A 23310-nucleotide genomic window follows, 5' to 3' on the forward strand; every position below is an offset into this window, starting at 1 on the left:
TACATTGGATCCTAAAATGAGAGGCCTCCTTGGCCTCATCAACTTCAATAAAGCAATGAAATCTAATGTTTTCATTGAAGCATTGGCTAAACAACAAATTCATATCAGGACAAACCCCCTCACTCAAAGAGGAACGCGCACCATTTGTAACTCTTTGGTTTCATTCATGGGTTTGTTTACCAATCTGTAGAATCTGCGTACTTCAACCAATCTCTCTGATAAATGACACAAGCGAAGCGTCAAAAGGACGTTCATAAATTACTTATCTATACTATTGCAAAATGAATGGGAGGCAAAATACTGCCATTTTACAAAGCAAAATAATACATGTCAATGTAGCTACAACTCTCTTATATGCTACATACGGAAATAAGACACCTGTCCCTGATGCCATTCTCGTCGCAGAGTTTGGTGTTCAACCAGGTCTAATGAAACTTTTTGTGAGCAGTGTAATACGATCCCTGGACTGGCTCGTTTAAGGAACTCATGGTGGCAACTGTAAAGACAAACAAGTGGTCACAGTTCAATGGTGGTTATTAAACAGCATGCATGGGTGAGAAAAATACCTAATCTAAACCTAAAGCTAAGATGGGAGCAAGCTACGACCATCAAATAATAAGGCAGTCCTAGTAGTCTCTGGTCAACTAAAAACAAAATACTGCCAATCCTTTCCACTAAATTGCAAAAAGAGTGTGGGATAATGCTCACCAGAAATAAAAAAAGTGTTGACAAAATGATAAGTGAGGCGGGTATGGCGGGGTCACCCTTCCCCACTTTTTTAGCACAGGACAAGACGGGATTCTTGAGCACAGCACACTCCGGGGGTTCTCCAGCACGATGTTCGCAAGTCTATTTCACAATACCAGAACATTCAAGGGGCAAGTCTCTTTCTTCAAAGTCTCTTGACTTAGAAGGCCTGCTGGATCAGAACAACAAACAAAAGGTCCTTCAGTGCACCTATGGGCTATTGCTCTTCGCCCCTAAGCTCCCACTGCTGGGCTCGGATCCTCTTTGCAAAATGGGCTTCCGATTTCGGGTTCACTAAGGCCTTTCAAATTATGCTTGTAACTTTCAGGAGTTTTAATGTCTTTTAAACAAACAACACTGTGGACAACCTTCAATCGGGTTCACTGTCATCAACACACTGTTTTCGGGTGTATTATTCTTCACCCCAACTCGTAGACATCCCTCAGCGGGTTCACGTTTGCCACACATACAATTCACTGTACTTCATCTCAATGCAGGTTTCACTCTCAGTAGCTTTCCCCTTGGCATCACTCTGTCGGGTTCACTTTGCCATCTTTACTTTCTAATACCGTTTATGCTTTGCTCATTTTCATCAGAAAGCGTGGGTTCCCTTCTCTTAGCTTTCTTTCGGCATCCCTCTGTCAAGTTCACACTTGGCTTGTTCCACAGGTCACAATCTTATCAGAAAGCGGGGTTCCCTTCCCCTACCGTTCTATCGCTGATGGGTCAGAGACTTGTACAAGGGATTTTACCTGACCCTTGTAGGACCACTCTGACATCTCCTGCCGCCCTTTCTTAGGGCCTTGTGGTACTTGCAGTCTCAACACAAAAAGGGGTCAGCAGGAGTCCTTCAAATGAGCACTCCTGCCGGGCTGACCACTCTGCAGCTGGCCCTTGTCTGAGCTTTCCCAAAAGTTCAAACACACACACAAAGTTCTTTCTTCTTGAGTTCCTTGCTTGTATATACTGTTGCCACTTGCAACCTTGGGCTCTACACAGTTCGGTTTGCTATCAGCATCAACCGACTCACAAGCTGTGTTGAAACCGTTGGCGTGTCTTGCTTCTGGAGTCAAGGACGGTACCACGGTAGCCAGCGTGCCTCCCCGCCTGCGCTATCAATGCTGGAGGCCTCCATGCACCATTGATGTTAGGCAAAGTTTGAATGCAGTACCCTCTGGGAACACTACAAGCAACTGTGACTACAGGTGTAAGCAAACCAAACTTTGGTTTAAGTCTGTACTACACAGTTTTGCTACCGTGTTGAGCAGCCAGGCTTATCTCAAGAGGGGAAATTTGAGCAGTTATGATGTTACACAGAGGTCTACAATCGCAGGTGTTCAAATAAATTGCTACACTCAAGGTTTCTTGGTTAAATACTTATTAATTTATTAACCATTCAATTATAAAACATTCAATAGAAAGAGGCAATCATATAATCACACACAAATATGACAATGCATTACTTACCGTAAAAGCATTTCTGATGGTTGTATCTGCTTAGATTCACATGCTGTGCATAGGTCCGACATCCAGTGGTCACTGCGGAGTATTGCATTTTGTTTTTCGTAGTCGAAAAGGGGACGTCGACAAGGCGTGTCTGTAACACTATCCCTATAGTGACGTGCATTGTACCCACAATCCCTCACGCGTCGAGGTCCCTCTGTTTGTATTTTTCTGCCCTGAGGGAGCCTTCTAGACGTGAGTGAGTACAGAAAAGAGAGAATATATAAAAAAGGTGTCTATGTTCCTTCCATCCGAGCGGGGAGGAAGGGTGGGCGCATGTGAATCTAAGCAGATACAACCAACCATCAGAAATGCTTTTACGGTAAGGAATGCATTGTCTTCTGATGTTTGTTAATCTGCTTAGAATCACATGCTGTGCATAGACTAGCGAGCAGTACCCGGAGTTGGCGGTGGGTTATGAGAAGGAACAGTAGAGAAAAGATGTCTTAATACTGCCTGTCCCACCTGGGAGTCAGATCTAGAGTGTGTATCTAGACAGTAGTGTTTTGCAAAGGTGTGCACAGAACTCCAGGTAGCCGCTTTGCAGATGGACTCAAGGGGAACATTTGCAATGAATGCTATGGAAGCCCCAGTGCCTCGAGTGGAATGTGCTCTTGGCTTGAAGGGTAGTTCTCTCTTAGCAAGAGTGTAACAGAGAGTGATGCATAGAACAATCCATCTAGAAATAGTGGACTTTGAAACTGCATCTCCTTCTCTTCCTGCTGCCACAGAGACAAAGAACTGATTAGTCTTTCTCAGTGGTCTGGTTCTTTCCATGTAGAACATGACTGCTCTGCGTACATCTAGTGTATGCAGAGTTTTTTCTCCCAAGCTGGAAGGGTTTTGAAAGAACGTTGGTAGTTCTATAGACTGGTTTACATGAAATTTTGAGATGAATTTTGGTGCAAACCTTGGGTGTGTGCGTAGAACCACTTTATCTTTGTGAACTGTTACGAAGGGGTCTAGTACAGAAAGAGCCTGTAGTTCACTTACTCTCCTAACGGAGGTGATAGCTATTAGGAAAGCGGTCTTAAGAGTGAGGTCTTTAAGAGTTGCTTTGTGCATGGGTTCGAAAGGGGGGCCCATGAGTCTAGAAAGTACCACATTTAAGTCCCATCCGGGAGCTGGGTTAGCTATTGGAGGGTGTATTCTTTTTACCCCTTCCATGAAGGCTTTGATAACTGGTATCTTCCACCACGACACTTTAAGTTGGGAAGTGGTGTATGCAGAAAGTGCCGCTAGGTGGACTTTAATAGAATTGAACACTAGACCTGAATCCAGTAAATGGGTCAAGTATAGGACAATGTCAGTAGGAGAGCAGTCAATTGGGTTGATGCTCCTATTTGTACACCAGATGACAAATCTTTTCCATTTGCTAGCATAGCAGTGGCGAGTATTTGGTTTTCTGGCTTCCCTGAGGATGTCCATACATCTCTGAGGGAGTTGTAAATGGCCAAATTCTACGATCTCAGGAGCCAGGCTGCTAAGTTCATGGTCTGAGGGCATGGGTGCAGTGTCTTGCCCTTGTCTTGTGACAGCATGTTGTATGGGCAGGGAAGTTTCACTGGGGGAGATGGGGACATCTCCATCAAGTGAGCGAACCAAGGTTGCCGGGCCCACATTGGGGCCACTAGTATCATGGTAACCTGCTCCTGGTGCATCTTGTGCACCACTTTGTTGAGAAGGGGAGTAGGGGGAAAGGCGTAAACAAATTTCCCTGACCATTGAATCGACAGACCGTTCCCCTTGGATTGGTTCTGGGGGTACCTGGAGGCGTAACTTTGGCATTGTGAGTTTTTCATAGTTGCGAACAGGTCTATTTCCGGAAAACCCAATTGCGTGAAGACGTCTAAGACGATGTTTTCGTGCAATTGCCATTCGTACTCTTCGGGCAGTGGGAAGTCTCTGCTGAGCTTGTCTGCTAGCAGATTGAGTTCCCCTGGTACATGTTGCGATAGTAGAAACATGTTGTGTCTGAGAGCCCACTTCCATATATTCTGGGACAGTTTGGACAGTCCTGGAGAGTGAGTGCCCCCTTGTTTGTTGAGGTAGTACATGGCTGTGGTGCTGTCTGTGAGGACCATCACTGTCTTTCCTTGCAGGTGTTTCTGAAAGGCTTTCAGTGCCTTGAACACTGCTAGAAGTTCCAGCAGGTTTATATGTTTGGATGCTAAGCTCGGAGTCCACGCTCCGTGAGCAGTCTGATGGGATAGGTGAGCCCCCCATCCTGTGAGGGATGCGTCTGTGGTTAGAGTGGCTTCTACTGCGGGTGTGGCAAAAGTCTTCCCTATTAGCAGGTTTTCTTTTGTCCACCACCTCAGCGAAAGTACTAAGGCCTGCGAGACCACCACTAGATCGTCCCATTGTCCGCTGGCCTGACACCACTGGCTGTTGAGCCACTCCTGCATTGGGCGCATGCGCAGACGCGCGTGAGGTACCAAATAAATACATGACGCCATCATCCCTAGCAAACGCATAGCTTTGCGTACCGTCACCTCCCGACCTGTTACATAATGGGGGATCTGAAACAGCATGTTTTGGACCCTCTCGTTGGAGGGGAAGACGAGGCCGTCCTTTGTTTGAATTAGAGCCCCTAAAAATTGTTCTAAGCTGGACTTCTTTTCGTTGATGGAGAAGCCCAGTTGGTACAAAAGGTTTACGGTCTTTTGGGTATTGGAGAAGCATGTTTCGTAAGAATCTCCGGTTATGAGCCAGTCGTCGAGGTAAGGGTATATTGGGATGGATAGCCTTCGCAGGTGGGCCGCTGCTACTGCCAGTACTTTTGTGAATACTCTTGGAGCAGAAGCTATCCCGAAGGGTAGTACTCTGAATTGGTAGTGTTTGTTCTCTATCTTGAACCTGAGGTATTTTCTGTGTGCTGGCAACATTAAAATATGAAAGTATGCATCTTTCATGTCTAGCGTTGTCATGTAATCCCCCTGTGATAACAGTGGGATTACTTCCTGCAAGGTCACCATACGGAACTTCTGTGGTTTGACAAAGTTGTTCGCTGGGCGCAGATCTAATACAGGGCGCATGGTTAAGTCCTTTTTGGGTACCAGGAAGTACACTGAATAAATACCTTCTGTTACCTGAGATAGGGGGACAGGTTCTATTGCTTCTTTTTTCAGCAGTTCTTTTACTTCTTGTAAAAGAATGGTGAGGTGCTCCGGTGATCTGCGTTGGTTTCGTGGGGGTTTGTACTTCGGGTAACCGTTGAATTCTATGCAGTATCCGTGGGTTATGGTTGATAATACCCATCGGTCTGACGATATTCCCTCCCATGCTGATAGGAACGATGTTAGGCGGCCCCCGACCGGTGTTGCATGGGAGGGGACCCGAATCTTCGGGTCATTTGCTGGTATTGGGCGTGGAACCTCTGGGGCTGGAGCCACGACCTCTTCCTCTGCCACGCCGTTGGCCTCTTTGACTGAACTGGGTGTTACCCTGGTTAGAGGGCCAGTTGGTAGCAGAGTAACATTGTTGTTGGTTTTGCTGCTGTCTTTGGCCACGAAAGGAGCGTCTATTACCATAGCCTCGCCTGTTAGGGGGTCTAGATATTTGATCAAGAGTCTTGATGGTATCAAACTCTTTCTTAGCATGTTCTAGTGCCTCATCAACTGCCTTCCCAAACAGATGCGTCTGTTCTATGGGTTTATTTATGATGGAGGCTTGGGTTTCGGGTTTAAAACCTGAATTGCGTAGCCAAACGTGTCGTTTGAGAAGTATTCCCTGAACCAGGGATCGGCCAGCAGTTTCAGCGGCATCTAGGGAGTTCTTAACGATGCCCTGGTTTACAAGTGTTCCCTCTGATATTACAGTTAGCAGACGTGACCGCAGGGGTTCAGGTGCGTCCTCTGCCTCGCTGCGCAGCTTGCTCCACTGTGCATCTGCGTAGCTAGCTAATAGGGAGTTGTTATTAGCAATTCTAGTAGAGAAGGCGGCGGAGGTCGTGATTCTCTTCCCAAGTGCGTACAGCTTCTTGCCTTCTTTGTCAGGTGGTGCTTCACTAGTGGATAGTGGTACCCCTGCTCTTTTCCTTGTGTTGGTAACTACAAGGGAGTCCGGAATAGAGTGTCCTCTGATGTATAAAGGGTCAGAGGATGAAGGGCTGAAGAGCTTTTCTATTCTAGGGTTGACCCCTCTTACTAAAGCTGGATTAGAAAGGGAAGGAGAAATTCTTCTCTTAATAGAAGCCAGGAGTGGAATAGACTGGCTAACAGGGGCTTTTTCTTTAATAACTCTTTCCACAAAGTCTATGTCTGGAAGAGCTTCCCCTGTGTCAAGCTCAAAATGCGCTGCTGCCTTGCGCAATAGTGCATTGAGGGAAGATTGGTCATCTATGGGAGAGGAGTTCCCAATATGTGAATCCTTGAGAGGAGAAGGGTGAAAGGCATCAGGGTCTGAGTGCACTGATGGGGATTGCCACGGCTGCACTGACGGGGATTGCCAGGGCTGCGATGTAGCTGTATCCTCTTCGAAATTAGTGTAAGGATCTTCTTCGAACCCCTCTTCCTCAAGTTCTTCTATTTGCCCACCCAAACACTCCTCATCTTCCTGAAGGTATTGCTCCTCCTCAGTGAGGTCATATACATCTGTGGAAGGGGGAACCAGCCTAGGAATCTTGACTCTAGGGTCATCCTGGGGCCATTCTCTTTGTCTTTTGTGAGTGGGTGGGTCTTGGTTTCCTAGAAACCTTTCCATTTTCTCCATGCAAGAATGGAGTCTTTCAAGGGTCTCATGGGGTACCCCTGAATAGTCTAGAGGGGGGAAATCTGTGTTTTCACCTTCGAACCGATTCGAACGCTCCCACAACGTCGACGAGAGGTTACCGTCTCCTTCTGAAAAGCCCTCCGGTAGTTCAGAAGCGTCCTTAGATGAAAGGGGCAGTTCTTGGCTACCTTTGTGCTTTTTCGTCGCGGTATTCGACGTTTGTTTCGTCGTCCGCGCACGTTTGTCTTCGGAGACAATTCTCGCTAAGCTCTCGACAACGAGTGTGTCAGTCGAGGGCTCTGGTGTCGACGTTGTGTGCGTTGCGCGTTGTACCTCGACGGCCGCTCTATGGAGCGTTACGTCGGATGTTTTTGGGGTAGCGCCCGTGTTAGATGAAAGCCCAATCGCTGGTCGCGGCTGCGTTTGCGGGTGGGGCTTGAGACCTTTACGGTCTGCGGTAGACGCCGGAGTGCCCTGCGTCCCCTTCGGCGCTGATGGATCCTTCGTTCTCGACGAAGAAGAGCCGTGGGTTGTATGTTTAGCCATTATGGGGTTTATGTGCGTCCTTGTCGCCGGGGTGTTCATCCCCATAAGCAGGGCGTGAGCCGAGCCCGTCGGGGCCGGGGACGGACGTCGAGGAGCGGGAACGCTCCTTCTGGGGGTTCATGACTTCCGTAACGGACGTCGAGTTATCGCCCTCCTCGTCACTTTCAGTAACAGCGGCAGCGGGTGAGGAAACTGACTTCGACATCGCGTAGTCCGCCCACCTTTTAACTTTTCGTTCCTTAAGGGTTCTAGGTTTCAAGAGCTTGCAGGCTGCGCAGCTGTCCTCTTTGTGATCGAGGGGCAAGCAACGATTACAGAGCTTGTGCTTATCCTTCCAAGTATATTTGCCCCTGCAGCGTGGGCAGAACTTAAAAGGTGTCCTCTCCATAGCTGAGGCAATAATAGCTGGCGATAACAACCCCAAGGGAAAGAAAGGGGAGAAAGAAAGACATTCTCAAAGAGAAGATAAAAGTTCGAACCCCCACTCTCCCTACTGTATGTTGGCCGTCGAGGCCAGGCCACGTGTTCGGCAGCGCCGAAGGATCTCCTCCGCTCTTCCTCTCCGTCGAAAATCTGTTCGGCGGAGAAACAGCTTCACAGCTAACGTCGAGGGGAGGGATCGTTAATAATATATTAAGTATAACAAAGGACCGAGGTCCGTGGCAAGTATTAGCAATGTCTCTCTAGGAGCTCCGCGAAAGGCGACCAGAAACTGGGCGGAAAAAAACAATCTGAGGGACCTCGACGCGTGAGGGATTGTGGGTACAATGCACGTCACTATAGGGATAGTGTTACAGACACGCCTTGTCGACGTCCCCTTTTCGACTACGAAAAACAAAATGCAATACTCCGCAGTGACCACTAGATGTCGGACCTATGCACAGCATGTGATTCTAAGCAGATTAACAAACATCAGAAACTTCAATACTGTACACTGTAAGTTTCTGAATCAGATAAGACCCTTTTGGGATGGCCCACAGACACAACCTACAATCACAGTTCACTTTAGTAACAAGGGTGCTGGGGACATGAATATCTTATTGTTGGGATTCAGAATACTTTTTCAAGAGGAGTAAAAGTCAAAGGCTATTAGAACATAAAGGGTTACATTTTATTCTTAGACAGTGTAGATATTTTGAGTTCACCAGAACAGTCAGTTCGATTCAATAGTGAAAGTTTTTAGGAGTAGTTTGTAGCAAGAAGTATCATATGTTGGGTCACAAGCTTATTAGGCCTGTGAGTTGCAAATGTTTCAAGCACTTTCACCGCGAGAGGTAAGTACTCTCAGTCTTATTTTACAGTACCTTACAAGTGAAGTAAAAAAGAGGCAGCTCATGACTTCTGTTCCTAGCAGTTCCTGCAGATTTCGATAGTTCCTGGGCCTCAGTCATGGGGACAAGAGGGAGGACGTTGGGGGACTCCTACACTGCACTTGAACAGTCAACAGCTTGCAACTGGCAAACTTCAATTCCGATAGCTGTAAGTAAAGCACACAAACTGGTGTCCCTCTCCCTGGTTATACTGTTTCCTGCAGCACTCTAAGGAAAATGCAACCAGCTCCGAGATAGGTGTCCAGGTGGCTTAGTGTTGTGTTGATTGGTCCCACCAACTCAAAGGGAGAAGTCGTCCTTGCAGGGGCTTCTCTGTCGAGGTGAACATGGCGATTCGGACCTGCAGCAGGGCTTCATTGGGCAAACCAACAGTCCAGGAGTTGCAGCAGCCGTCCTCTTCAAGCTTGTCTTCGGTTCTTTCATTCCAGTGGTCGACTCTGCCTTCCAAGCCAAGAGACTCACTTTTTTTTCAGTTCTTTCCCATTAATTCCAGCCTAGCTGTCACTCACCCAGCAGGGTGGCTGTCCTTGCCAGACAGTCAGCCAATCACCGCAGAGTGCATTCGGGTCTCTTAGGAGACGAAGCACAGGGAATTTCCAGCACCTCCCTCACTTCCTGCCCACCCCAGACCCTCGGGCGTTAGAGGCGGTCTTCACTCCTGAAGCCTGCCAAAGGCGAAGGAACAAAGGGACCAAACCTGGTTTGGCGCGCAGAGAAACTCTAGAAGGACCTTTCCAAAAAGAAGACCGGGACCTGTTTGAACAAAGAGGGGGGCTCAGATGCCATCTTGAAAAACATTATCGGAGCTACGAATAGTTTGCGGTTGGGTAAAATCATGGTAGTTCGTTATAAAACCACTGCCACCAGCCATTCTGAGAGGAAAGGGTAACATTTGACTGCTACATGAGTATCTAGACATAGGAGATAATAAGTAACCCCTCCAGCACTCTATTGTAAAATAGGGTGTGCTGGGTCTAGGAATTTAAACAACTAGTAAAGTCAATTTCACTTTACTTACTCTGGGAAACAGTAGTCTATCCCAGAGAAGGTATTTAAACCTTGGGAACGCCTGAAAAGGTTTCCTTGTGCCACTGCACTGAGGGTGCTGTGTGACACAAATGAAAATATGATGCCTATGGAGTGGTTTAGACTCCATAACCAAAGTCCAGTGAAGTTGCTGGGGGTCTGTCTCTAAGGTGACAGGAATTAGCAAATTTTTGAGAATTCTCCCTAACAGTTGACATCTGTTCTTCCACACGCCAGCTGTAGCTCCCGGTCTTAGGATTTCCTTTCTGAGGCTTTGCGGGTCTGAATTGGCAAGGGCAGTTCTCCCTTCGTCGTCCCTCCAGACCTCGCCGCCTTTCTCCTCCGTTTTAACTGCCAGTGCGGTATAGCTGTGTCTGTGTGTTTGGCCTTGCTCATAGTGTGCTCTCGTGCTCTGCCTTTTATCCCTGTGGGGAAGGTAAAGGGCCGTCTGGTGTGTGGGTGTGTGTGTGTGTTTATTATCAATCGCCTGACTCTGCATGATCCTTGTGGTGGGACGTGTCAGGTAAACGGCTCTGGTGTTAGTCTGTTGTCTGTCTCAGTGTAAGACAGTGTTCGTGTCGGAAAAGGGGGGGTAGAGCTTCTAAATATCCTACGGGGTAGGATGGGGACAAGGTGTTACAAAGAAGGGGGTACCACGTCTGAACCCACAGCGTCCCACTTCCACTCCCCGAAGACCTCCCATCCATGTGGTCCACCCCAGGAACTGGATCCAACAGCGGTGGCCATGTCCTGGCCACCGAGATGACAGATCCCTGGGAACTAGTAGGTGAGACACCTTCAGGTTTCTCACACTCTTGACACATCTAGTGGGGTGAGGATGGAGGCTGGGTGCCTCCCTAAACTAGTGGATGATGGGCCCAGGGTGGTACAGATGATCCCATGGTCACACAAACGTAGTACCTGGCACATAGCAGAACTTGTCGCCTGGATAGAAATGGCATCACTGTCTGCTTAACAGATTCAGACACTGAACAGGGAAGCGTTAGTTTGAATTTTAGCAGCGATACAATGTCTCACATATCCTCAAATAACAGCCATTCTGGCGTTTGAGGAATTCACATGATAACTGACACTGTCCCTTTAAGGTAGGGGAGTCTGAAACCTGTGGGCCTACAGATGTTTTAAAATATTACTCCTCGGATTGCTCACCATTTTCTATGCTGGCTGGGACTATGGGATAGCTATTTCAGTGCTTTAAGTGAGCCGGGGCCTGCCGGGGCCAGGCCCCGGCAGTCTCCAAAAAGTGGGGCTGAGCCGCCCCCCCTCCCAGCCCCACCACGCCATGGCAGGACGCCTTATCCCGCCGCGGCCGCAGCCGCGACGCGAGATGTGCCCGCCACTTTAACATCAGGCAAGCTGACAGAAGTGCCAGAAGGAGTTTTCCCTCGCCAGGACACTGACCCTCAGCGAACCCGCGGGCTCCATGATCTAATATCCAGATTAGATCACGGAGCCCGCGGGTTCGCAGAGGGTGAAAGACGCCTCGGGCTCTGTGATCTCTGCTCAGAGCAGAGATCACTGAGCCCGAGGCGCCTTTCTCCGTTGGCAAGGCTTTATAAAAGATGCCTTCAACTGTGTACGTTTAAGCCATCTTTTATAAACGTGGAAATATTTCTGTTTATAACAGACTGCTTGAATCGTACACAATTCGACGGACAAAGCCACCTTGGGTTTTGTCCGTCCTCAACGCTTTATAAAAGATGCCTACGTTTCAAGCCGTCTTTTATAAATATAGACATATGTTACAAATGTCTATGTTTATAAAAGGCAGCTTGAAAAGTACACAAACCATAGTAAGGTAAGCACACAAGTGTGCGAAACTTACTATGGTTTCTGCACTTACAAGCCACCTTTTATACACATAGAAATATGTAACATTGCTATGTGTATAAAAGAAGGCTTGAAAAATCACAAACCATAGTAGTACGCAAACAAATATATAAATGCTCAAATACACCTTACTATGATTTGTGCACTTTTAAGCCACGCCCACAATGGAAGCCACGCCCCCCAAAGGAGCGCCACCCCCCTCCCCCTCAATTTCTTACGCCACTTAAAGCACTGGCTATTATTGTGCAAAGGATACAATTTTTCATAGAACATACACCAACGGTAGAGCAGGTTAACTTGTGTCTACATGGGGAATCTTAGACATGAGTGCAGTGCATGCATTATGTCGAAGTTATAACAAGCAGAAGATAGGTGAGGTTATCTGAGGACTTGGGCCTAAACAGCAAGAGGACTTGGGCCTAAACAGCGGAAGCACTGTCTCCTGTTGTACTATACAGGTTACAGGTCACTAAGTGCACCATAAGAACACTATGCACGCAACTGTTTCACTTAGTCTCTAAACCCACTTTTACAGCGCTTCCAGCCTCAGTCCCAAAGAGGGACCAAGATTGCTAAACTAGCAAATGCGGTGGGATTTCTGCCCTCTTCCGTACACAGATTTTCCCAAGGTATTTCAATAGCAGCTGAAAACTTCCCACTTTCACATGCACTTATATTGGGCTTCACCGTTTATTAAGACAATATCCACATCTTATCAAATCAGTCAGCTGTTGCTTCTTCAATAAAGAACTGCTGTTTCCACACAGCTCTGCAAGAAAGCCAAGAAATACTACTTCAATTTCTAATCAAATTGAAAAGTGGCACAGCGGCCAAACAAGAACTGGCTATTAAAAGAAGTACATCAATGCACGTTTTTGCAACATGCAGAGTCTACAAAAAAATGATCCTGAATGTAAGGATGACATTTCTGAGTTTCTTCGGGGCAATGGTGAAAAACAATTCAATATGTATAATGGCTGATAATCGGTTGTATGTGATCGTATCGGAGAAACCACCAGGCATAATGAATAGCGGCATAGTTCTGCTTCATGGGAATAAACAAATCAATACAGATACATACCTTTACAAACTAAATGCACAACATTATTTATTAAAGCTTAGCATCAAAACACATTTTAATATCGGTACATGAAAGATACAAAAAATCAAATAAAGAAAGCATTAAAGTAGGAGCAATCGTAGAGGATGGCAGAACAATTTCTAAAAAGAATCTCATGCTGGGTTGCAGAAGTTTACCCTTTAAAAATCAAACTTTTCGAAAACTCCAAAACACTGTGATTAGAAATGCAAACGTGCAACATGTGTGCAGTTCTAATTAATGCAAAGCAGCACTTGTTGCTTCTTCACCTTGCGGGTCTCTTAATGAAAGAATCAATAGTAAGTTCTCAGAGGGCTCTGGATTGGCAGCTGCGCATTTCAATTAGCAAGAAAACTGTCATGCAAAGGAGATATAAATCCACTTGTCTCATGTCTACCTGAGTGAAGTTGATTGTAAAAATGGCATGCGACCGACTGCTGACGTCATTCATCCCAGTCGCAGCCGTGGTGCGATTGATGTTCCCTGCATCCATAAGCTCTTCCACATCCCCATAGTTCTGCACTAAATGCTTAGACAGGTCTGTAAAACAACGGAAAGAAAATCAGTGAAAGCAAACATGCGCTATCTCTCTCAATATACTAGTGCACGTACATTCACACATACTGCAATTTGGATATTACCGCAAATCAGCCTACACATGTAGCCAACAGAATGACAAACAATACAAACAGAGATGCACATACCAAAAGATGCTGTTCATTTTTATATTTGATAAATCAGCAGGCCACAAAGACTCATGCAAGCCTCGACTGCAAATTAGTCGCAAACATTCCACACAATCAATGACTCCAATAAGTGGTAGCGTGTGCCTTCAGAAACATTTGCATCAATATTTCTGCAAGTCGAATATTGCTCAACATTTAATTTGGTAAGAAAGTGCATGAGCATGTAAAACAAGCCGTTACAAAATTAGACATTTCTGGGTGCCACAGCACGTATCAAACCCACTCCCTACCATCTCCTTGTTTCTTACACTTGGAACGTTTTCAGTGAGTGATTCTTACCCATACAGGCACAACGGGGCAGCAGAAAAGTGAACTTCCTTCAACGTCCCACTCGACTGTCAAAGCATTCAGAGAGCTCTGGGATGAGAGAATACCCTGGAGCAGAAACACTTTCAATTCCTGTTCTCACTGGAAGTGAAGTGATCCACTGAGGAGCACCCTAACAGGAGAAAATCTCCACCAGACTGCCTGGCAGAGCTCCCACTCGTGGGAAGTCAAAGACTACCTGCTCAGAGCATCCACAAACATGTTCTTCTTGCCGGTCAGATGAGCTACCATCAAATACGCTGTTCTGCAGAGCCCAGAAGCACAACCTCATTGCTTCCCTGAATGGAGGCCAGCAACCCATAACACCCTGTTTGTTGAGGTAATTTAGGACTATCGTGTTGTCTTTCAGGACCAACAATGTCTTGCCTCTCACATAGGAGAGGAAAGCAACTAGTGCCATCTTTATCGCTCTCAACTTTAGCAAATGTATGTGCTCCCGGCACTCCGATGAGGACCACAGCCCGCTCACAGTAACATCTCGAAGAGGAGTGCCCAAGCCTTCAGGCATGCACCCAATGACCAGAGTCAATTAGGGGCAAAGGTTGCCAAAACAACTCCCCTCTCAGAAGGTTGTTCTTCAGGGACCACTATTGAATGTCTCCGGACACTGTCACCAAGACCTGAAGAAGAACCAATATCTGTCCCTGAAACGGAGACCACTGAACTCAGAAACCACTGCAGTGACCTCATGTGTAGCCGGGCTTCTGGCACCACAAGGAAGCAGGCGGCCATAATACCAAGCAAACACAGAAAAGCAGAGACTGGAACCTTCTCCTAAGGTTGGAAGACTTGGACCATCTTTGAGATGTTCACCACTCTGTCCAAGTCTGCTCTGAAGAATCGAAGGAACTGGGATGGCAAAACTTGAGACTACCTGAAGTTCAGCGAGAAGCACAAGCTGTGCAATAGGCTGCACATCCGGTACAGGTGTGCCATTGCCATGTCTAGGGAACAGGCTGGGAGGAGCCAGTCATCCAGATAGTCAAAATGCGTGAATGCTTGGTGAAAACCCCGGGTGCACAAGAAAGGCTGAACGACAGGACCATGAACTGGTAGTGAATTTCTCCAGTATCACCACATTACTGCAGATGCAAAAATGTTGAAGATTTCCCTGGGAATTTTGCAACAATTATTTGTGGAGGGTGGGTTAGGGTATTAAAATATGTGAGGGGAGTATGAGGCTGCTGGGGTGGGTCTCCCCTGCATATAATTGCATGAAAAGAATAAACAAAATTCGACATTTTCGAATTCAGTAATTCAAATTTGCAGTAATCACACAGATCCAATCGGTCCACCTTGAATCTCAGGTACTTCCTGTGTCTCCTATGGATTGTCACATTGAAGTAAGCACCTTGGAGATTCAGGGAGAGCAGCCAATCGTCTAGGTACAGGGACTGAAGTATCTGGGACAGAGTGACCATGTTGAACGTGCCCTTGGTTAAGTACAAGTTCAGTAGTTGCAGATCCAGGATGGGTCTTAGACCCCGGACATTCTTTGCACCAGACAATAGGTTGAATACCAACCCCTACCTCATTCCAAGCATGGTTCACGCTTTATGGCCACTTTTGCCAGAAGTTGGCAGATCTCATCTAGCAGGAGGGGTCTGGAGGCAAGGAGCAGTTGCCCGGGAGATAGTCGGGAAAGCAAAGAGCAAAAAGGAGGCAGTATCCCTGGAGAATAAGATGTAAGCATCCATTCCTTTCCAAACTGGGATATCCTGCCTCCTATGGCGGGTGAAGTACACTTCAGAGAGGCACAGTGATACTAGATGTACCTCCTCTGGCCACACCCCTGCCTCTACCCCTGCAACATCGACACTGCCCTTGTTTGGCTGTGTAGGCCTCATCTTTTCCTCTCAGGGCAAGATGGCCGGTGGAATGCTCGACCCAGCGATTTTACTGTCACTTTTGAGGCATGACATTTTTGCAAGGACTCCGCCTTATTGTCGAACAGTTTCAAGCCATCAAAAGTCATACCCAGAAGTTTTTCTTGAACATCTGGTGCAAAACCTGATGACCTGAGCCAAGAAAATCTCCAAAATAGTGTGCTGGTATCCATGGTCCTTGCTACACAGTCTGCAGTATCCAGATCTGACTGAAGCATCTGGCAAGTGACTTCTTTGCTGTCCCAAATCAAAGTCTTAAATCCATCTAACATCTCACTCTTAGGGATGTGCTCTACCGCCTCCGAAATGATGGACAACAGCCCGAAGGAGTACTTTGTCAGGGAACAGGAGACGGTCACACAACTGAGACCCAGGATCGAAGACCCGAAAAAGTTCCTTCCCCATGCATGTAGTCTCTTGCTCTCCCCGTTAGAGGGAAAAGATGACAAGTATGTGGTCTTCACGTTTTCAGTAGCAGCCTCAACCACCAAACGCTCCGGCAATGCATGGGCGGAGAGGAACATCGGGTCCAAAAAGGCCAGCTTTTGCTTATTAGCCAGGTCCCAGTCAACAGCGAGTTCTGAGGCCGGTTTGGCCCAGAGTTCAAGAACTGGCCCCTCTACTGACTGATGGAATGGCAATAGTGTCTCCTCCTTTGGACCTTCATACAGCTCGTACTGCGCCTTAGGGGCAGACAACCCTAAGGTGTCGACGGTTTATAGTCATAATGGTGAAAAAAAATGTCGACAAACAAAAATGTCGAAAAAAAATGTAGAAAACAATGTCGACATCCTATACATATAATGTAAAAAGTCATTTTTTAGAAAAAGAAATGTCAATTAGAACTATCAACACCTCACCCAACACCCCCCTGCCACCCCCCCCCCACCACCGTCTCACCCCTCATACTCAACACATTCTAATTATATATTTATTTATTTATTCAATAAATAAACAAAAAGAGTATCATTTACTATGGGGGGTCCCCCCCCAACCCCCCCTCACCCAACACCCCACTGCCACCCCCCCCACCACCCTCTCACCCCTCATTCCCAACACATAGTAATTATATATTTATTTATTTATTCATTCAATAATTAAATAAATAAAAAGAGTATCATTTACTATGGGGGTGTCCCCCCCAACCCCCCTCACCCAACACCCCCTGCCACCCCCCCACCACCCTCTCACCCCTCATACTCAACACATTTTAGTTATATATATATTTATTTATTTATACAATAAATAGAAAATTTCGAAAAAATATTGAAAAAATGTCGACATTGTTTGTCGACATTATTTTTTTCGACATTTATTTTTCGAAATTGTGACTGTTGACATTTTTACTGTCGAAATTATGACTGACCACCGGTGTCGACCACCTCGGCCATCAGGCAATAAAAAGAGGCATGGGGTTTGCGCAGGGTAGGAACAGGGATCATATTGACCTCTGGCAGAGGTGCAGGTCACTTGCCTCCTGCAAGTCAGCTGCAAGATCTACCAGGCCCCCATGTTCCTCATAAAACTCCTCTGGCAAGTCTCTGACCTCTCTTGGATGGAGGGGGGTTCCCGTCTGAAGGAGACGGTATCTCCTTCCTCGTCATAAATGTCCTCCAAATGTGACATGCATGCGTTTCTGGGGGGCAGATCAACTTCTGCAGTGACTCTGGCATCGTCTAGGTCAGTTGGCACCAGTGGCATTGTGTAAGGAGGGACTGATGTCCGATGACTGAATGGTTCAACCTTTGGATGGGATCCTATCTTGTATGCCTCTGGGGTCCCTGCCAGCTCATCCGACAACAGAGGGATGCATTGACTTGACAAAGTCCAAGCCGTTGGCACCTGGATGTGGTCCACTGGCACTGAGGAAGAAACTGCTGGTGTTGGACTGGAGCTGCCGGTGCCTTGACTAAGATATCCAACATCTTCTGCCTGAAGGCCTCAGATTTCTCTGGATTAGAGGAGTAGAGTGCTGCATTCTATGTGCCGTGACCGGAGAATCCACTTATCACTGTACGCGTTGTACGATTTTCTGCTGCCGTGGGAACACAAGCTCCGCCCACACCAGGAAGTGAAGTAAAATCAAAGCAGACTCGCCCTTGCAGCGTTAAGCCCGTCGTGAGTGAAGGGCGTCTGCAGTCTGCTGTTTTTGCTGTTTTGCTGGACGCTAACCGCCTCAAGAGTAGACAGCTGATGGCAGGCTGTCCAAGAGAGTCCAAGGTAAGCAACTGACCAAATTTCAAGGGACGCCACTTCATTATTTCACATTCTGCTGCTAACAATCACAGTCCTTCAACTTTTAAGCTGCCCCCAGTGAACCTAAACCTGCCACAACCAACACAATCCACCAAAGCGCTCATGATTCAAACGGAAACAGGTATCCCTTCTATCCACCCAGAATTCCAACTATTCTTGATCCCTCTGCCGGATATCAACACGTTAAAGTGGGGACTGCGGGCCACTTGCCTTTGACCCACTTAGCCCAATCCTAGCTAACAAACCCTATTGTACTGTTTACACTGGAACAAGTCGAAACAGACAATTCTGCTCAGATCTCAAGATTTGTATTCTGGAAAATTGAAATTTTGAACACAAATTGAAAATCGGAGACTGCGGGCAACTTGCCTTTGATCCGATAACTTCAATGTTTGTAAAACCTAATAAACAAATCTTCCAGCTCTTCAGCACCCCAAAGTGACACAACTCAACCCTATATCTGAACTGCATAGACTAAAACCGCTTCCTGGAACCTGGCCTTTGGAACACAAATTGAAAATCGGGGCCTGTGGCCAATTTGCCTTTGACCCGAAAATTTCAAAATTTGCTGATCACGTCTGAACAAGAACACCCCCTTCTTCAATACTTTAAAGAGACACAATCAAACTTATTTCTAACTACTCTCCTCAAATTGATTCACTATGGTTGCCTCAACAGGCCCACTTACAAGGCACCGCGCCAGACTACAACCAGCAATCGAAATAGGAAAATCCCCTCACAACCATACTGAGCCTGAGACACCCAGCTCTTCATATGAAACACAACAACCCACACCGACCTCAATGTGCAAACAGCTCTTGCGTGCCAATAAACAGGAAGCAGATATTCCTGGTTTTGATCGAAAGATAGATGAATGCAAACATCAAAACATCCCCATAACAGACTATTTTTCTAAAGAACACTGATCACCAAGCATTATGAATTTCAACTCTACAATAAACAATGAAAATCCAGAACCTAAGGACGGCCTACTGGAACAGTTCAGATCTCCACTCGAGTCAGAAAAACCATCACAAAAAAAAAGACAGCCACATGAGACAAAAGTAAAAACCAAAACTGAGAAAGCAAAGGAATTCCCACCCTATATATTCAGAACAACATCTTCCCTGAACCATTCTGATCAAAACTTCAAAGATAAAGAGGAGGCAATTCCAACACAACAGAAGATCAAAGCAATTCATGCAAAAAGAATTTGGCAACAAAATTACGCTTTATCTCGCTCTGAATCTTTAAATCATCAAAATCCCAGCAACACTCCTGGAAAACGAAGATTAGCGAGAGTTTCCCTCGACAATGATGAAGTCGAATCAATAATATCAAATCAAGAAAAACGGGACGGACTGCGCATGCGCGAGCCGCGCATGAGGAGCTAAAGACATCAGCTGCCGGTGGCCGCGACAACATATCCTGGAAAAAAGCCCGTAATTGCTTAAAAACACCCGACCTCGGGCAACACAGACAGCGGATCCAACCAGGCGGCGAACCCTGCAACCTGGGGCAGAATCGGACCCGGGATCACGAGAAACGCCCCGGAGTCAGTCGGCGTGAGTCTTGCCGCCATTGCCGGACCGACGTGAGCGGCCGCTCCGCCCCTCCCCCCTCGAGCGACCGCGGCCTTGGCCCCCCCCGGGGAGCGAACCACGCTCGGACCACGATCAGCGAGAACACGCCTGCGGACTACCGTGGGGGAAAGGGACATCCTCTCCCCCCCCAGTTGGAATCCAGAGGTGGCGCGGCCAGAAGCGGCACCGAATCGCGGCACGACCGCGGCTGGCATCCCGCGCCTGCGGCCATCGCGATTTGATCCCCTGGCGGCTGGGAGCTGGCAGCACGTGGCGGCCTCTCGGAGGTACCAGAACAGGCTCCTCCCACCCCCGAGCGGCGAGACTGCGACACCTGTGGCCGGGACGCAGTGGGGAAAGAGAGAAGCCTGGGGACAGTGCGGCGACATCACAAGGTACGTGCAGCCTCCCCTGCCAACCCCGCGAACAATTGGACAGTGTCCCGCGGCGGCACGGCAGATACGCCTGCGGAGGAGCCGGCATACGGGGGCTGAGCGCGCTCCCCATTCCCGGAGGAAGAACACTTGCCGGACTGGGCCACACCAATTGAGAAGAGGTGCGGAGCTGGAGCCCCTCCGCCCTCCTTCCCCCCCCCCCCCCCCCATCAGCGAGACGGCAGCACCTGGAGTGGAGCGGCGACACAGGCACAGGCAACGCGGTGCCGCACTCCCCCAGCAGCAACAGCAGGATACGGGCAACCTCTCCCCCCCCTAATCCGGCGAATTGCGGGACAGAGACCCGCATGAGGGAGGCGGCACACTCCAAGATAACAGTGGGGAGCAGCGGGGACTGAAGGCACCCCCCCTCCCCAATAAGCACCTACTGCCCAAAAGCCTAGCGGACTGACTGTCCTCGGGGCGTGATTGCTGAGGGAGCAAAGGCCCATATCGCCCCACAGGCATAAACCACTGGACGTACACCCCACAAAGGGGGAATAACTCCTGGAGGGATCACGCACTGTGAACTACAGACACCCCCGCCCCCAGTAAACTCCGGACCCTCCATCAAGCACACCGGACCAGCCGGAACAGGGGACTGGCTCTCAGCAACCTACATAGCACCACCGGGGCTCAGGATCAAGGACAGAGGGGCAAAAGATAGACGCCCGACAAGCCCACCCCAACTTGGCCTCCACGACAATCCCTGAGGGGCATCCACACGATCCACCCGGACCTAAATCCTCACACAAATTACTGCCCTGGACATGGGCAAAGACAAGGCCAAGCGGCAGACCCTGCAGAGTAAAATGGACCTCTACACAGTGGAGGCCCCCTCGTGTCAGGAGACACAAAGCCTGGTGGAACCAGGCAACAGCGAAGAAACTCAGGACCCCCAACTCTCCTTGAATGACGTAATGAAGGCAATTGGGGACTCGAGAACATCGCTGGAACTCAAAATAGGCGGAGTCTCCACGGAAGTATCTCTCCTACGCCAAGATCTCCGCAATTTATCGTCCAGGGTCGGAGAAGCGGAACAAAGAGTGTCGGACACAGAAGATAACGTCCGCCAGTTGGAGCAACAACTTGCCATAATTGCCCAAAAAGTCAACCAACTTGAATACCGAGCCGAAGACAGTGAGGGCAGGGCACGTCGCAATAACCTCAGGATTCTTGGGATCCCGGAGAAAGAGGAAGGCCCCAGTGTCGAACTTTTCTAAGAAGACTGGCTGACCCACATCTTCGCCCCCAGGAATCTGTCGAAATTCTTCTCTATCGAAAGAGCACACAGGGTACCCACTGGGCGACCTGCCCCAGGAGCCCCACCCAGAACAATAATTGCAAGTCTCCTCAACTATCGGGACCGAGACGCTATCCTGCAGATGGCACGGTCCTCCGGTCCAATCACATACAACGGCTACAAAGTGGGGTTCTACCCGGACTATACTAAAGAGGTCCAAAAGGCCCGCCAATCGTCTGATTCTGTCAAGAAGAAACTCCACTCCTTATCAATCAAGTTCGCTCTCTTCTTCCCGGCGATGCTCAAGGTCCACCACCAGGGCACAACCCACCTATTTCACAACCCCAAAGAAGCATGGGACTGGCTTGAAACGCAGATCCTCAATGGGCCTGCGGCCCGACGCCCGCCCTCTGGACCGTCTGTTCGCAAACCCGGACCTGGGCAGAACTCGCCACCCCTCACTCAGACAGTCTCGGAAACCGAATTGCGCCAGCGTTCCACCAAAAATACCACAGGGAACGGATGAGGTCTGGGCACCACAGAACTGAACTCGCCACGGGATACCACGGCAACTACACTATTGCGGCCGCCACCGTCTAGGCACCGCAGTCCCAAGCGCAGTCCGGGTGATCCCGCAGTGGTTACCACCCGAGTTCGGATCATCCCGAGGAAGTTGCAGTTCACCAAGTTATAAGTTTAATGTTTGGGCGACAGATGCTCCCAGTTGTGGGGGGGGAAGTACAGGGTGGGGGGAGTTTTGGGGACCCAAGGAAACGGAATCACGAGACAAGAAGGCTGGAAGCAGACGAATGCAGGCAAGGTAAACAAGCACTCTCCTTGGTCGGGACCGTGGACGTGATGGTCTGCCGGTCATCAGGCATTTCAGTACGGAGAGGCCCCTGGACGTCTCCCCTGAGAAGATACCGACACATGCCCCCGAAAAAGCGCAAATGCCACTCATCCTTCCAGACGCCGCACCAGAAGGACTCACGCAGATAAGATGCACCCCAACAAGGTAACCATACTGTCCTGGAACGTCAACGGCCTCAGCTCCAGCATAAAGCGCAGACTGGTGCTCCAGTACCTAAACCGACATTCGCAGGACATTGCCCTCTTAAATAAAACACACTTGATAGGCACAAACACCAACTTCTTCAAAAGATCCAACTACTCGCACACTTACCATGCCGGATTCACGAAAGGTGCCAGGGGCACAATGATACTCATTCACAAGCGTGTCCCTCTCCAGGTTAGGAAGATCAGGACAGACCCCCGGGGCCACTATGTAGTGTTGCTAGCGGACATCTGGGGTGAGAAATGAGGCCTGGCAGCAATCTATGCCCCCCCACGCTGACGAAAGAACTGCTCTCCGAACTACAGAGTTTGCTCCTGGCAGAAGAAACCGATACGTGGGTGATTGGAGGGGACTTTAATGAAGTTATGGACATCGCAGCCGATAGAACCCATAGGAGCTCTGGAACACGCCCCACCTCCACACCGCTCGCCGCATTCGCTGAGGCCGTGGGACTGACGGACACATGGCGCTCACTTCATGGAGACGAGACAGGTTTTTCCTTCGATTCGGGTGTCCATAAATAGTTCTGCAGGATTGATTATGCCTTCGTCCCCCGCAACATAGACCACAAGCTTCTCGACGCTGAATTCCTCGCGAGGGGAATTTCAGACCACTCTCCGCTCCTTCTAACCATCAAAAACTCCTGCCGCCGCCCAGATCGTAATTGGCGCCTAAACACATCATCTGCGTCTCCCTGAAATTGCTGAGGAGCTGGAAAAAAAAGACTGCGGAATACTTTGAACTCAACGAGGGCTCCGTGGACTGTCCGATCTCGATCTGGGAGGCGTACAAGACAGTCCTTCGGGGGGAGGCTACCTCAGCGGTCTCCGCCTACCAACGGCGTCAAGTTCGGGAGGTCAGAGAAGCAGAAGCACGCGTCTTGGAGTGTGAACGACAAATCCTAATTCAAAGCACCCAAGAAGCAAAGGAGGCGATGCTCACGG

General features: G+C 48.5%; 1 protein-coding gene across 6 annotated transcripts in view; it reads right to left on the reverse strand.

Moving 5' to 3' along the window:
• KIF16B (kinesin family member 16B) overlaps positions 1 to 23310 on the reverse strand; it is a 3050718-nt gene that overhangs the window by 2227723 nt on the left and 799685 nt on the right. For all 6 annotated transcript variants that reach the window (XM_069608346.1, XM_069608345.1, XM_069608343.1 and 3 more), the window contains one exon: positions 13214 to 13356. In XM_069608346.1, the coding sequence (XP_069464447.1) occupies positions 13214 to 13356 (143 nt within the window). The remainder of the gene's footprint in view (positions 1 to 13213; positions 13357 to 23310) is intronic.

Source organism: Ambystoma mexicanum, chromosome 4q, assembly GCF_040938575.1.
Source record: "Ambystoma mexicanum isolate Mex_15411 chromosome 4q, UKY_AmexF1_1, whole genome shotgun sequence".
NCBI classification, from domain to species: Eukaryota; Metazoa; Chordata; class Amphibia; order Caudata; family Ambystomatidae; genus Ambystoma; species Ambystoma mexicanum.